The following is a 17,448-nucleotide window of genomic DNA, read 5'->3' as shown; positions in this document are numbered from 1 at the left end:
GATTCACTATTTGTTAACTCTATTTATGAAGTTTATTATTCATTACCGGTTATTAGCAAAGCAAACTCAGAAAATTACAGTAATAGTTTTACAGGACACAGATCACTTATTTATAAAAATAAATTTCATCTATTGACATCAGACATTTATTTAACTATGGTCCCTAAGTATACTGTGCTACATTTACTACTTGTAAAGTTACCCTAAGTATACTGTGCTACATTTACAACTGTACAGTTTCCCCAAGTATACTGTGCTACATTTACTACTTGTACAGTTTACCTAAGTATACTGTACTACATTTACTACTAGGGATGTTTCTCTAAGTATACGGTGCTACATTTACTACTTGTACAGGTTACCTAAGTATACTGTACTACATTTACTACTAGGGATGTTTCTCTATGTATATGGTGCTACATTTACTACTTGTAAAGTTTCTCTAAATATACTGTGCTACATTTACTACTTGTACAGTTTCTCTAAGTATACTGTGCTACATTTACTACTAGGGATGTTTCTCTAAATATACTGTGCTACATTTACTACTTGTACAGTTTCCCCAAGTATACTGTGCTACATTTACTATTTGTACAGTTTCCCCAAGTATACTGTGCTACATTTACTACTTGTACAGTTTCCCCAAGTATACTGTGCTACATTTACTACTTGTACAGTTTCCCCAAGTATACTGTGCTACATTTACTACTTGTACAGTTTCCCCAAGTATACTGTGCTACATTTACTACTTGTACAGTTTACCTAAGTATACTGTACTACATTTACTACTAGGGATGTTTCTCTATGTATACGGAGTTACATTTACTACTTGTACAGTTTCCCTAAGTTTACTGTGCTACATTTACAACTATGGATGTTTCTCTAAGTATACGGTGCTACATTTACTACTTGTACAGGTTACCTAAGTATACTGTACTACATTTACTACTAGGGATGTTTCTCTATGTATATGGTGCTACATTTACTACTTGTAAAGTTTCTCTAAATATACTGTGCTACATTTACTACTTGTACAGTTTCTCTAAGTATACTGTGCTACATTTACTACTAGGGATGTTTCTCTAAGTATACAGCGCTACATTTACAACTTGTACAGTTTCTCTAAATATACTGTGCTACATTTACAACTTGTACAGTTTCTCTAAGTATACTGTACTACATTTACTACTAGGGATCTTTCTCTATGTATACTGTGATACATTTAGTACTTGTAATGTTTCTCCAAGTATACTCTGCTAGATTTACTATTTGTTAACCATTTATGAAGTTTATAATTCATTACCGGTCATTAGCAAAGCAAACTCAGAAAATTACAGTAATAGTTTTACAGGACACAGATCACTTATTTATAAAAATAAATTTCATCTAATGACATCAGACATTTATTTAACTATGGTCACAGCATGATTTATCAAAGTACTACGTTAAACAAAACTAAAAACATGAACATATTTTGATGTTACCGAGACTTCTGTCTTCTTATACTACACTGCAAACAGCACAATAGATATATTTTTGTACTTCACAAATACCTACAGCTCAGCTAATGTGTAGGCCAACTACAGATCAGCCAGATACATGCAGACACATGAAATATGAGTGTTATATGGATGTCTTACAATTACTTTCCCCATGCATCCTGCAATTTTGCATACTAAAAACTCTAGTCATGAATGTACTATAGAATAATTCACTAGGACTGGCGCTACCATTGGGCAAACTAAGGTGGATGCAAGAGCGCTGGTTACTCATTTAGTGGTGCTGTATTTTTCTTTGCATTGCCCCTGTATAGAGAGCCAGTCACTGTGGTCTTGAATGAAACATACCACTTATTCATTGGCTAACAATGACAAAATAGGGAGGTGTTTAATTATTGAAATAACCTTCAATGTACCCTGTATGCTACCTTATAATGTAATACTGCTGCTCATCCATGTCAATATAGGTTAGGAGTTCAGCACTGTGTGGTAATGTCAGGCCTTTCCCCTATGGAGATGCAGGAGAATAGCCTGCGGTCTATGGCTTCCTTAATATGAGGTAAGTAGTGTGGGGGGCAGTGGGCATCCTCAAAGAAAATGGCACCTTGGGAGCCCTGTCTATGCAGCATGTGCACTCTCATGTGTGTTCAGATTTCCACAGCGGAGCTTATTACCTTACCCACATATGAAAATTCACCTCAGAGTCACTTATTACTGTTTCACCATGATATATTCCTTTAACATATAAAGCATACCGGTCATAATGTTAACAATTAACTCCATAGAACGGCACAAAAGGATATCGAAGTTAGTTTAGGTACTGTAAGTTTATCTTTGATACTGCTGTTCACGGATAGCCATAAAGTCCCAGCCTCTAAAGGTATTTATATACATGACCGCTCGCATGATTCAATGTGGCTGTCAAAGCTCCTCCACTAGTGTGAATACATAAGACAAATAGCATTTTATGACTGCGGCAGATAGAAGGTATGTGTGAAAAGCTGATGCATGCTACATACACTAGTTCCTATAGAGCAGTGCATGTTTTCCTTATCTCCTTGCTTCATAACAGAGACATAGCCAGCTTTTGTAGAGATGGGTAGCATAGGGTAAAAATGGGTGATAGGGTAATTAGAGGTTGTTGCCAGGCTGCACAGCCACAAGCAGTACTGCAGTCTCAGGCTAGCTGCACCACTCCATGATACTTAACCCTACATTTGGCTACTCTCCTTTTTTCAATAAAGCAACACAATACCTTCTGCATTGTTCTGTTCACCAATATTGCAACTCCCTGTTACCAGACTGTTATGTTCTCTGCGATAAGCCTTACTGTATACCACACCATGTTGTTACACTTAGCCATGCTCTGTTGTTTCATCCACTTCATTTACATTATGTTTACTGCTACCATGTTATGTTCTCTTTGAGGTACTTTATTGTGTACAAGATGTGTATGTCCTGCCATGTAATGTCCTTAATTCTGCAGACTCTGCCATGTGAGGACAGACCTTACTCTTGGATTATCTCCATGTAACTGCTGTCTACATTGTATCCCACTTACATCCCCTTATCCTCCACTACCTAAAACTGTTACCAGCTATTGCTCTCCAATCTCTTATCCCTCTCCCTCTAAGCCCACCATACATGTAATTCTCAGTCACCTGGCCCTATTCCCTGCTCCAGCCAATTCCTTTAGTTTTCCTACTCTATCCAGCATTGTAGCCTACCACACCCTCTACAGACACAGGACCAACAGTACTTAGCTTCTAACACTCACATGTCCCCTTCTGCTGCAGCTTTGTCCCCTGCCCACTATATTACAAGCTCTCACAAGAAGCCCCCCCCCCCCACTACCTTCTCTCCATTCCTATTTATCTATCTTAAATGGCTTGTGTGATGCTATGTGTAAATGGATTTTCTTACTGTCCAGCTTTGCAGGGCTTTACAAATAAATGATGCACAATAATAATAATAAGTTATATTTCTATGTAAACAAATCACTCATGGTACAGGATATACAGAATAACGTTACTGCTTCCCTGTGTAAGTGATGCTTAGATGAAGCCTGTGTAGAATACATAATTGGGTGGAGAGCTCCCATGATAAGTTATGAGTTATCATGGGAAATTAGGTCTGAGAGGTAACTAGGCGCAAAGTGAAAGGCTGCATGATACAAATAATGTAGTATCTTAGATATAATTTAATTGAAAGAATACAGAAAAATGTGAAAGCAGTACAGAACAAGAATTCCGTTAATATCTTTAAAAGACTGGTACGGGAAACGAGGAATACAAAGGATGACAATTGCCTAAAACAGTAGCTATTATATGAAGGAACAAGAATTTTGAAAAAAAAATTAAATGTAAGGTCTTACACAATGCTGGAAAAGAGGAAGTGGAATGACCCAAAAATAAAACCCCAATAAGTGCAGAGAGAAGTAGGCTGTTATCAGGGTATAACAGCCACTTAACGTCCAAATCCGTCAACCTATTGGGGATTCTGGGGTTAACACCCAAGGCTAGCTACCTTTTTATCCCCCGATAATTTATTGAATTCGTCCCTAAGTCTCATCAGCATAGAGCGGATATTAGACACCAAATCAACTAATAGGTCACATAGGCAAACGCAGGGGGGGTTTCCGGTTGCCTGGAAACCCCCCTCCCCAGCCCATAACCACAATAGAAATTGTAATATAATAGAATTTTACTTAATGTTCTTCTCAGAATGACAAATGAAATAAATAGCACCCCTTGTTGATCTTTTAATATGTGTCAGCCAGTATTAAATACACCTGTGCACCAACTAGGAGATCTGGAAAACATGCACTGTTAGGGATGCAATGCTACAGACCATCAATAGGGTAAATTATTAATACAGTACAATACACTATTCAGTGCATAAGAAGACCAATATGTACATATATGTTCAGGGCAGTGCTAGGTTCTTCTGCTGCACCCCCAGACTTGATCCAATGCTTCTGAAATAAAAACATTCAGCTCAGGCAGGATGGACCTACTGCCAAATTTAATGGCTTACTGTGATTGCTGGTATTGGATATGCTGGAATTATGACACACGATATACTTTGTATGATGCACATTAAAGCTGGATAATTCTACCCTCTTCATGGACTGGCCACACTCACTCTAAAATCAAGCATTTGGAAACCCCCCTCTAAAAATCCTGCGTTTGCCACTGGGTCACCAAGTCTTTGCTGCAGGCGAGCCTGGTCCAGTGAGACTCTGCTAGCGCCGGGCGTCTTTTTTGCTGAAAATGTATGTAAGTCGCAATGAGAGTAGGATGCAACAGGAGACTGTGCTGATTAATTTGATGTATGCGCAAATGAAGGGGGAATTCAATTAGACGCGAAAGACAGACTTCACATGCGCAATTTTATCGCACCAAAATGCGTATCGTGCAACCCCACTCCCGGAGTTATCGCACGTCTGAAAACTCCATAGAGAAACCGGCGAGAAGTTTTCACCATCTCAGAGCAAGTGAAAAAAATTTTGGCTAAAAATGTGGTGACTTGGTTCAAAACTTTTTGGACCACCCACACCCCCCCATAATGACTAATTAGGCAAAAATAATTTTTTAAATAGCTTAAATCCTCCTAATAATGACATGTCATTGTTTGGGGTGAAAAAGTTATATTTTATATTTAATATTTTGGGGGCTGTATGGATGGAACAAGTGTTTTTAATTGTTTTTTTAAAAGTGCACTTTATAGACACAAAAATATACTTGCGGACATTTTAATGTACCCCCAATTTAACTACAGCTCGGGGACGAGCGCGATACTTTTCCGCATGGAAAACCAGCAATGTCGGCGAAAAGTCCGGCATGCGAAAAGTACAGGAATTTTCGCACCTAATTGAATATTCCCCTTAGTCGCACACAGATATACAAGTGCCGCATATCAAATTAATCAGCAGTCTTCTGGTGCATCCTAGTCACATCGCGTTGTGACTAAGACGCATTTTTGGCGAACAAAAAAGATACCGGATGCTAGCAGAGTTGCACGAAATGGGCCAGCTCACTCACGCCAGGCATATCGCACTGAATGGCGTATTAAGGATCAGGGGTAGGTAACACCCTGCACACATCCCAGAAGTGGCACAAAGACCATTTTCAATGACATGCAGAAGATTGGTAAGATTTAAAGCATACAATAAACCATTTCAAAAGGGAAGCAACATGGGGAAAATTAGATGTACAAGTAGCAAAATAAAGCAAAACTCCATAGTGGATCTAATGTATAACAAGGATTGGGTGAGATAAAAGCAATCTAAATATATTTCCATCAATGAATAATTTTTGACTATACAGTACAAAACCTGCATATAGTGTTTTATTGATGCCATTGACCTAATGTTACACTGTTACCTGAGTGTCTCTATGAACCTGCAGCCAGATTCCCGATGTTTTATATGTGCTATATAGTGTAACTTAGACCTATGTGAAAGTGATTATTTCTTACCAGACGGCTGTATTATGAACCTCTTTTCTATAGTCTGCTTCTAGTCATGTTTACTCCCCTAAAGGTAAATTATATAGCAGCACTGAGCAAAGCAATCAGTCACCAGGCAACACACAGGATCTACAGTGTATGTACAGTGTATGATCTTTACCTCCTAGATTCATCCCAGCCTGGAGACACTTCTGTAATCTGCATGCGGGACAATTCTTCCTCCGAATCTTGTCAATAATGCAGTCGTTCCTTCCTGCACACAGATAGCTGTGCTGCCCTGAAAATACACAGGGACGATTTATTTTCTATCACAAAGCTTTCACATTTGAAGTCAGCACATACATTGCTTTGTGAACATTTACTTCAAGATTAATAACATAAAAAAAAATGAAAGTCAAAACTGATGGGGAATGGGGAATGGGGTAACATTGAAACAAAAACTGACAGAATACAGAGACATAAAGACACTGATGGATGCATTGCAGCTTGCAGTGAAATATAGATGCATGAGACACTGTAATTTAAGTAGAAAGATCATTTGCAATTGATGTAATTTACTATGGAACAATTCCAATTATCTATTTTCTACCAACTATGAATAAACAACAGTAAAGTATCTGAATTGCAGATATACAGGGGAGCAAATACAAAATAGATGATTAAAAATTAAGTTTACCAGTTTAATCTGATAAAGTGACAAGATAGCTACACCTGCCTATGTTTATTTCTAAATCAGACCTATATTACTGTACTGAATATACTGGCATAATGTGGCTCTGCACAAATTCTATTGCCATAATTTGCCTTTATTGTGTAAGATGTAAATACATTCAAAGCAGAGTATAGAGCAATATACAGTTTGCTTGTACCATGTGGTTTCTCCCTTACTCTAAATCATTCTCATTGCTGCAGCAAAGCCGGTTGTGTCCGAGTGCCTTGTGAAAATGTTTGCCTTAATGAAATAATACTTTTAATAAGCATAGAAATGTGTTCCTACTTCAGTGTTCTCCAGACTTACTAAAGTTCAGACACAACATATTACTTCATTAAAAAATGTATAGTTATTTATATAGCGCAAACATATTCTGCAGTGCTTTATAGGGAATATATACTTATTTACATTAGTCTATGCCCTAGTGGAGTTTACAATCCATAGCGTACTTCCCTACCTTTAAGAGTCTCCTCTCCGGGATAAGCTTTGCAGCATACCATTTTAGGGGGTAGGGCTGGACTCATGCATCATTAGGTCCCTTCCCCATATTGGGAAAATGCTGCAAATCGTGTGTCTGTGGGGAGGGGGTGGAGCTAAATGTATCCGATTTGCGTCATTTTAGCCCTGCTCCCTCCCACTGGATCGCCCATTCCTGATATTATCTGACCATCCGTCCTGTCCACTTCACTAGAAAGTAGACGGGATGTGAGAATCCGGGTATTCTTCCAGGAGTGCAGGGGACTAACTGAAAAATCGGGACTCTCCCGCACCTTCCAGAAGAGTAGGCAAGTATGATTCATATTCCCTACCACATGTACAGAAGAGAAAGAGTAAAGCGGTCCATTGCAACCAATCAGCTTCTATCATTTTATAGAAGGTGCTAGATAAATGATCGCTAGAAGCAGATTGGCTATGACAACTACTCCCCTTTCTCTCTTTAAAAAGTTTGATGCATCTCCCCCTAATTAGCTTACTCAATGCACCTATCCTCTCCCATGTAAACATGCTAAACAAGAGATGAGCAGTTGGTGGAGGTCCAAATTCCGGTAAAACAATCTTCAACTTTCTCCTTTGCCACTACTTTCCACTTAATGTCATTCAACACTATTTGCAAATCTTGTTTAGGGGAAACTAGTCTCTGAATAGCTGGGATGATGACAAATAAGTAATTCTGCCAAGAAGACATGAGAGCAGTAGGACTTTGTACACATAATGCTACATTTTATAGGCATCAAGTGTGTACTTTCATTGACAAATGTGGAATGAGCCAAAACATTTAGAATTGTGCTTATATCTAATTTCAGTGCAGTTGTGTTGAGTATATTGGCTGTGCCTAACTGTGCCTGGTAAGATAACTTTAATCATTAAATGTACCATTTTGTGCACAACTACAATTTAAATAAAGTTGACATTTTTCAAGTTGCACTTGTGCGTTCTGTGCATGCTAGGTGAGGAGACATGTCTAGGCATTTTATACCTATGTCAAATGATTGATATAGGGAAGGCCATCGGTGTGGTGGATGGCGATATAGCAAGTGGCCATAGATGGTTACCAACTATGCAATGGACGACTATGCCAATTATGCAATGAATGGTTTCTCCAACCGATGGTCATCCCTGTTCTTTGACTGACTGTCCCGTGAGTTAATCAGAACCTGGGGACGGGGCTTCATGGTTGTCAAGGGCGGAGCTATGCTTTGCGTCCCGGCACTTTGTAAAAAAAAACAAAAAAAAAACATTTAGTTATGCTGTGCCATCGCTTGACGGAAACCATCTGGTTCTCCCCCTTCAATGCTAAAAGCATTGATTGTGAATCATCGATGGTCGATGGCCATTCTTAGATTGATATATACCATCATTAAATAAGGCACACCTTGATTCTTTATTGCTCATTTGTTGTATTTTCAAATGAAACAACTCAAATGAAGTAGAGAAAGTAATTAGGTTTCATAATTTATCAGCCATTGGAGTTTTAACAATTCTATAAAAATAGCCGTGAAATCTGCAATATGCGCCCATGAATAACTAAAACTCAATCTGATCACCACTTCCAGCATGAAAATAATTATTAATGTGTTTGTGATTGTGTAAATTCTTACAAGATCCTGTAGGTGCTATTATTGTCTTGTTATTATTATTAGTAGAGTGCACCATCAGGGTGATTGGCTATTCTAATTGATCAAATTGCAATTTTGCAGGATCAGGAAGGAATCCCCTCTACCCTGAGAAAATAGAGAGGCAGCTGTCGTTCTGTTTTGGCCTTTTCTGGATCACTACAATTAGACTTCATTAGTGGTTGATCTTAATTTATCTGTGTGTTTGTTTGTTTTTCAATCTTAGTAACACAATACCTGTGTTTGTACTCTGGAAAAGATTTGGAGGTTAGATATCTGCCCAGTCATTTCCCATTTTAGATAATTGCATATCAATCTTGCATTTCCAACATTTTTTATGCTTGCCCAGAGGCAACACGCACAATGATAGTTGGTCTGTCCTGATCTGTTCCTTGCAAATTCACAAAGACAACATTTATTTTATTTATTACCATTTATTTATATAGCGCACACATATTCCGCAGCACTTTACAGAGAATATTTGTCCATTCACATCAGTCCCTGCCCCAGTGGAGCTTACAGTTTATAGTACCTATCACATGCTCACACACTTACACACTATGGTTAATTTTGTTGGGACCCAATTAACCTACCAGTATATTTTTGGAGTATGGGTGGAAACTTGAGCACCTGGAGGAAACCCATGCAAGCACAGGGAGAATATACAAACTTCATACAGTTAGGGCCGTAGTGGGAATTGAACCCACGACCTAAGTCTGTGCTGATACCATCTTCTCATGTATATTTGTAAAGACTCCTATTGCGTTGTTGCCAGCAGCCTCTAGATAACCTGTACAGTACATTAATAGCTAGTTGTTCAGTGAGAATGATAGTACATAGTAGTAGTATTGTGTCATTTAAAGTAATCAAATTATCTTTCCTGTTTTGGATTCAAAATAATTTACAATAACAATTTAAGATATAGGTTATTGTGCTACTGTCATTTTGCAGAAAACATTACAATAAAAAACACTACATAACACTATTTTATAAACACTGTGACCTTCTCCATTGCTATCACCATATTTTGAAATATAACTGTCCATATACAGTGCCTTGCAAAAGTATTCACCCCTTTGCATTTTTCATGTTTTGTTGCCTCATTTCATTCACAGAACATGCCTACAACTGTGAAGTTGTGTTTTTTTTATATTGTGAATCAAACAACATTTAGGACAACATAACGGAAAACTTCAGCGTGCATAACTATTCACCCCCCCTAAAGTCAGTACTTTGTCGAGCCTACTTTACAGCTGCAAATCTCTTTGGATAAGTCTCTATGAGCTTGCCACATCTTGCCCCTGGGATTTTTGCCCATTCCTCAAGGCAAAACTGCTCCAGCTCCTTCATGTTGGATGGTTTCCGCTTGTGAACAGTAATCTTCAAGTCTGACCACAGATTCTCAATTGGATTGAGATCTGGGCTTTGACTAGGCCATTCCAACACATTTAAATGTTTCCCCTTAAACCACTCGAGTGTTGCTTTAGCAGTATGCTTCGGGTCATTGTCCTGCACTGCACAGGGGTGAACCTCCGTCCCAGTCTCAAATCACAGGTAGACTGAAAACAGGTTTTGCTCAAGAATATCCCTGTATTTAGCACCATCCATCTTTTCCTCGATTCAAATCAGTTCCCCAGTCTCTGCTGCTGAAAAACATCCCCACAGCATGATGCTGCCACCACCATGTTTCACTGTGGGGATGGTATTCTTGGGGTGATGGGATGTGTTGGGTTTGCGCCAGACATAGCATTTCCTTGGTTGCCGAAAAGTTAAATTTTAGTCTCATCTGACCAGAGCACCTTCCTCCATTCATTTTGGGAGTCGCCCACATGCCTTTTGGCAAACTCAAATCGTGTCTTCTTATTTTCATCACTAAGTAATGGCTTTTTTCTGGCCACTCTTCCATAAAGCCCAGCTCTATGGAGTGTACGGCTTATTGTGGTCACATGCACAGATACACCAGTCTCTGCTGTGGAGCTCTGCAGATCCTTCAGGGTTACCTTTGGTCTCTGTGCTGCCTCTCTGATTAATGCTCTCCTTGCCCGGTCTGTGAGTTTTGGTGGGCGGCCCTCTCTTGGCAGGTTTGTTGTGGTACCATGTTCTTTCCGTTTGATGATGATGGATTTGATGGTACTCTGGTGGATCATCAAAGATTTGGATATTTTTTTTATAACCCAACCCAGAATTGTACTTCTCAACAACTTTGTCCCGGACTTGTTTGGAGAGCTCCTTGGTCTTCATGGTGTGTTGCCTCTTGCTTAGTGGTGTTGCAGCCTCTGGGGCCTTTCAGAAAAGGTGTGTTTATACTGACAGATCATGTGACACTTAGATTTCACACAGGTGGACTTCATTTCACTAATTGTGACTTCTGAAGGTAACTGGTTGCACCAGAACTTTCGAGGGGCTTCACAGCAAAGGGGGTGATTACATATGCACATGCCAATTTTCAGAATTTTATTTATAAAGATTCTTTTTTATATATATTTTTCTCATTTCACTTCACCAAATTAGACTATTTTGTGCAGATCCATCACATAGAATTCAGATTAAAAAAAAAAATAACAAATTTACAGGTTGTAATGTAACAAAAAGGTAAAAAGCCAAGGGGGTGAATACTTTTGCAAGCCACTGTATAATAATAAATACAATGCCTTTTCCCTGAAAGCTGCTTTGAGGCAGGATATACACAATCCACACTCCTAAACTAGTTCACTGATAGAATGTCGCCCATTTGTACAAAGCAGCTGACCCCAAACTCACCGACTGATGGGTGGGAGAAATGCTGGTTAGCTGGCTGAAATTATAGGTGTCAAACCAGAAATATATTTTACTACACCACTTAAACACATGACAATGGTCATATTCATGATGAAATATTACGTATAGTAACGTAGAATAATTATTTTAGCAAAGTGAAGGTCAACATAACATTAAAGACTAAATGGGGAAACCCCAGACTGCAGAATACAGCTGGTTTTTAGAATTATAATTAGCACATCCTGTTGATCTAGCAAGAAAATGCTAGTCTGTAACAATTTGCAAACTATTAGGAGAATATGCTCATATTATTGTATTGTAGATAATATAGACTTTTAAAAAACGATTGACAATGTTTGCAGATAAAATATAACCCTATTTACAGCATTAGTACAAACGATTCTATTTTTTCCCCATAAATGTTCAGTAAAACACATGTGCATGTCATTCTGCACAGAGAACCTCAAATGCATGTATCTGCATACTCTTTGCTTCACCAAGTTAAAATTTCAGATTTACAAATGCTGTTTTGTGCAGTCACCGATTTTTGTGCAAATGTGCCAGTTTATGTGGGTAACTGCATAGACAGACATGCGGAGATGGCGATAACTGCAGAGATGCAAAATAAGATCTTATTTTGAGAGGAAATTAGCAAACCTGGGGCTAAATGTAATGGAGTGCGAGCCTGCGCCGCTGCGGGAATACATGCGAGTATGCCCGTATTTTTAAAGCAGCAAGCAAAGGTTTCGCTTTTAACATGCTTGCAGCTTTAAAAATACAGACATACTCGCATGTATTCCCACAGCAACACTGGCTTGCACTCCATTACATTTAGCCCCTGGGATTTTTCTTGAAGAAAGTTTGGCTTCTGTCTTCTCCACTCCACTGAAACTGCCCTTACGGAAGTCAGCAATGACCTCCTTACTAACAAATCAAAGGGTCACTAGTTTCTGCTCATTCTCCTCGACCTCTCAGCTGCTTTTGACACTGTGGACCACCCTCTCCACCTTCAAATCCTTCACTCCCTCTGTCTATGTGATACTGCCCTCTCAAGGCTGTCCTTCTACCTCTCTGACTGTTCCATATTTGTCTCTTCTCGTGACTCCATCCCCACCCCGTCCACTAATGTTAGTTTAGTATGTGTCTTCCAAAGTTCTGTTCTTGGGCCTCTCCTATTCTCCTTCTTTACATCCTCTTTAGATGAGTTCATCAGCTCTTCAAATCCCATCTCTATGCTGTTGATACTCTGATCTACCTTTCTTCCCCTGTCCTCTCCCCTCTCTCTTCATTTGTATCGCCAACTGTCTCTCTTCTACCTCTTCCTGGATGTCCCAATGCTTTCTTAAACTTAACATGTCTGATCTGATCATCTTCCCATCATTCCACATAACCTCACCTACCACAACTTTATTATCTATTGGCAACATAATCATAGCCCCCAAGTGCATTGTTTTGGAATGACCATTGACTCCTCCCTCTACTTCAAGTTCAAACCACATATCCAGCACTGCTCGCAGTCCTGCCATTTCCATCTCAAAAATATTTCCAGGATCAGACCTTCTCTCACCCTGGATGTTACTAAGACCCCCATCCACTCACTGGTTATCTCCAGATTGGACTACTGTAACCTTCTCCTATTTGGCCTTCCATCTCTCTCCACTTCAATCTGTCCTCAATGCTGCTGCCCAGCTCATCTTCCTCTCTAAATGTACTACATCTGGACCACCAAATCCCACAATTTACATATTTAGATATGAACCATTGAAGTCAAAACATAATTTTGCTTTAAACTTACCTTTAATGCAGCGCTGTTAAAAGTGCGCACTATATAACACATAGGTGGGGGTACTCCTAAATCTGTAGGATAGTGTCCTAATGGAATCTCAAAGGGGCCAAAATGCTGAGACTACATGTTATAGAACTGATATCACTGGCTCTGCCCCTGTGTATTATTTTAACAGCCCACAAAGTGTATTTCTTTGGTATATGTCTGCAAACAAGGCATTCACTCTCTGTCTACTCACAGTAGCATCTTCCTGCTAATCCAGCATCTTCTGAAGTGGGGGGTGTTTCTATGGGCAGGGGATCACCCTTATTAGATACTGCATGCATACTATTTTGTTCATTAACACACGCTTTGATAAACATTCAATGAAAATACTGGCATTATTTACTAATTTCATACAAGACAAAGATAAAAAAAAAAAAAAAAATCAATAAAAAAACTCATCTTGGATTTGTTCTACATTTTATGTAATCAAGGTTGGATCTTTTTGTGTTTGTTTTGTTTTAATGCAGGCTGAACATGTTTAAACTGGAATGAAGAAGTTTATTATCCAGTGTTACGATCTTTCCTAATAAGTGACCAATAAATAGAAGAAAAAATAAAGAAATAATATCAAGCTCTAGGAGCAAATGGCCCATACAATAGACTTGGCACAATGACTGATATGGGATCTGCCCAAGTGTGTTTCATGGTTTATTGGGAGCGGCGAAACGGTAAAACAGTGTTATATAACAGACATGTGATGTAGCCTAAAAGAAAGACTGAAAGCACAGCCTGCTGTTGCTGGGCAGTTTCTAGATACTCAGGGAAAATCTGGAAGGGTAAAACTTTAACAAAGAAGATTTCTAACAGCTAAATCATTTCTCTTCATTATTTATCATATAAGGTCCATTAATAATTGTCATAGTTCTAAGAGCGCAGTGAATAGAGAGAGGAAGTGCTATTTCCAATGGCGGCTCTGTATTACCAGTTCTGCATTCTTACTTTGCAATTCTACACTTTAGTGCTGCAATCATAAACATGTTCTCTTAAGGGTCTCATACACCACTTGGCTGATTCCTTAATCTGCCGATGATCAGCAAAAGCTTACAAGTTTTAAATCCTTGATTCGCCAATTCCAATAGTAGATTTTCACCGTGTTTGATTTTGCCTTTATTTTTACTAAATTATTGGTAAATTGCTGAATCTGGCCGATTGATTGTTGGAGCATGGAAGCTTAAAGCTGCATACACACACAACGATTGAGTTAATGAACGATTTTAGTAAACAATTTTCTACCTTGAAAAAATGAACTAAAATCGTTTGCTAAAATTGTTCATTTACTATGTTCATTTAAATGTAATGAACGATTCTTTAGAAATACAAACGATTTTTCATACTCCCTTACTGAAAATCGTTGAGTTGACAAGTCTGACTGAACTACAAACTACAAACGTGAACGCGCATGAACGAAAATCGTTCGTTTGACTCAGAAAGTGAACGATATATTCAAACGATTATCGTTAAACGATAATCGTTCAAAAAATTGTTGTGTGTGTATGCACACAACTTAAGTAATAATAACTGGACACTGACAAGGTTTCAATAGCTGGCAAATGTGTGCGTGACATGCTATGCCCAGCAATGGCAAATCCAGACATAGCTATAGCTGGTTAGTTTGATTTCTATTATTTTTTTACAATATATTTTAGGTCTGTCTCCTGCAAGCCAACTATCTACTTCTGAATCATAGATGCCAACTGCCAGTAAATTTTCTATCACAAGTAAATAAAAGATCTAGAAATATGACGTCCTTATATTAAACCTTGACTATAAAATTGTGTGACTTGCCTCTATTTAATTCTGTCTGTAAATACATGCATTATCACTTACTGCAATACTTCTATTTTGATTTGATAGCAGCAGATACAAAGGAACCTGCCTTTAATTAGCATCACTGTTCTTCTAACTAACGCTATTATAAATATCTGGCTGCGACAGAATAGGGGAAGGTTGCGGAGGAAGCACTGAGCACACACAACCTGTTGGAAAACCACATGTGTGACAAACAGCCATGGACCATCTGACACAAACCGGAAGGTATAATCCAATAAAAAGATCTATTTTTGAATAATAGTTTGTATCTGGTGGTGGTTTTATGAGCAGTGTGAGTGCTATTACTTCATTCTCTCTGTTCAATTATATGGCGGATGTGCCGTGTGTGTTATCTGTACCAGATTCTGTAAAGATTTAACATTTAACATAAAAGCTGCTGTATTGTTGTGCAGTAATAACAATAATGGACCTTTGAGGAATTGGTCTCACAGGCCTTCATTTCACTTCATCATTAAGTTAACAACACATGTGATCTCAGCATTGCAGTCATTATAGCAGAAACCACTAAAGCACCAGTGATCTGGAACTACATCTTCAAGGTTTCTCCTTTCTGAAAGTCCACTTGTATATAGTATACTACTGTATGTACACCTATTGTACCTGCCGACTACACACGGCTGAGCTGGAGGTTCCCAACTTAATGAAAGTCAGATTCCCTTGCATCAGGTCAGCCACCAGTTTATGACACAAAAAGAAAAAGTACAAGTGCACAGCTCCAACTTTACTAATTATATATAATACATTTTGCAACAAATAGAGGTTTTAGCATAATCATGGCCAAGGTTATGGGCCTACCCACCGCGTCCAAAAAACCTCTGAGGGTAGGTGCCTAATACTGGGGTTGAAATCCAGAGCGCAGGACAGCCCCAAACCAGCCCAGCTGAGCCACCCCAGGGCATCACTCTAATGAGAAAAGGTGAAGTGTAGAAAAGTGTTCGATAGATAGGAGCAGCTGCTGCTGCATATATTAGAAGGTGAAAAATAAAGATGAGAAAATAATACATATATAATAACACATTTTTCCTTATTTGCACCTTTAGCACCTCTATTGTTTGTTTATTATATATGTATTATTTTCACAAATGTCTGATGGAGGTCACCTGGATATGGTGGACAGGCTCATAATTATGGCCATCATTATGCTAAGAACCTCTTGGATGCAATTTAGCAGTATTATTATTAGGTTCAGCATAGTTAGAGTGTGCACTTGCATTTGTTTCTGATTTTCTGCTTGCAACTCTCCCTGATTGTCAGGGAGACTCCCTGAAATAGAAGCGATCTCCCTGACTCCCTGAAGAGTCTAGTAATCTCCCTGATTGCACCTTATCCTCATTATATAGCTGCTATATAATAATTCAGTTAAGATCATCAGTGTCATTTCCCAGCATTGGTTAGAAGGCACAATAATCCCTATGGCTACATGCATTTTCTGAAAAGTATCAACTGTGTATCATCACCACGTAGATCTTACTAACTGCTTTGGGGCTCGTTTACATTTGAATGTAAGTCAGGTTTATGACACACCTCTCAGATGTAGCAGTACACATCCACTTTACTGCTGCACTCATAGGTGCTGCTTTCACAATCTCCCTGAAATGTTTTTCAAAAGTAGGCAAGTATGAGCAGCAGTCTGTGTGTCCTTTATATAGCTGTAAGACATTGGTTTATGTTTCCTGTACACTGTGACTGTCCCACTCTCTTCTCTGTACAAGACCATATGATGTCTCTAAGGGAATTGGGGGCCTATTCATCAACACTAAAATAAAGTTTTTAAGGACATTTTCCTTAAATAACGTTATTTTGGTATTCATGTAGCCACTTAGCACAGGAGATATCACAGATATCTCCTTGCTAAGTTCCCCTGCGTTAATTTCCACACTCCCCATACATTAGTATGGGGATGTGGAAATTGTGGTATTCATCAAATTCCGAAAATTATAAATTTTCGGAATTTGATGCAGTTACTATTCGCCACTGTGAGGTGGCGAATAGCAGGTGAAACTTACCTGTATCCGCATGTGCAGGTCCCTCGACGAGTCCCTCCGGCACTCTGCTCCGTCCTCAGGCTCTGGAGGCTGGTCCGACATGTGTGCTCCCCAGCAGAGCACAAGAAAGTTTAGACCAAAAAAAAAAAGTTTTTTTTTCTTTCTAATCTGTCATGTGGTCTGCTGGGAAACCACATGACAGACCAGCAGGACGGAGCCGGAGGCTGCTGCGCAGGCAGGTAAATCGGGG

At 38.9% G+C, this 17,448-nt stretch overlaps 1 protein-coding gene across 2 annotated transcripts in view; it reads right to left on the bottom strand.

Annotated features, from left to right (window-relative positions):
• NR3C2 (nuclear receptor subfamily 3 group C member 2) overlaps window positions 1-17,448 on the bottom strand; it is a 400,488-nt gene that overhangs the window by 113,386 nt on the left and 269,654 nt on the right. For both annotated transcript variants that reach the window (XM_088448406.1, XM_088448416.1), the window contains exon 4: window positions 6,130-6,246. In XM_088448406.1, the coding sequence (XP_088304532.1) occupies window positions 6,130-6,246 (117 nt within the window). The remainder of the gene's footprint in view (window positions 1-6,129; window positions 6,247-17,448) is intronic.

Source organism: Taudactylus pleione, unplaced genomic scaffold, assembly GCF_031769625.1.
Source record: "Taudactylus pleione unplaced genomic scaffold, aTauple2 ptg000021l, whole genome shotgun sequence".
NCBI lineage: Eukaryota > Metazoa > Chordata > Amphibia > Anura > Myobatrachidae > Taudactylus > Taudactylus pleione.
Note: the sequence above shows the minus strand (reverse complement) of the source record. Positions and strands in the feature narration are given on the sequence as shown.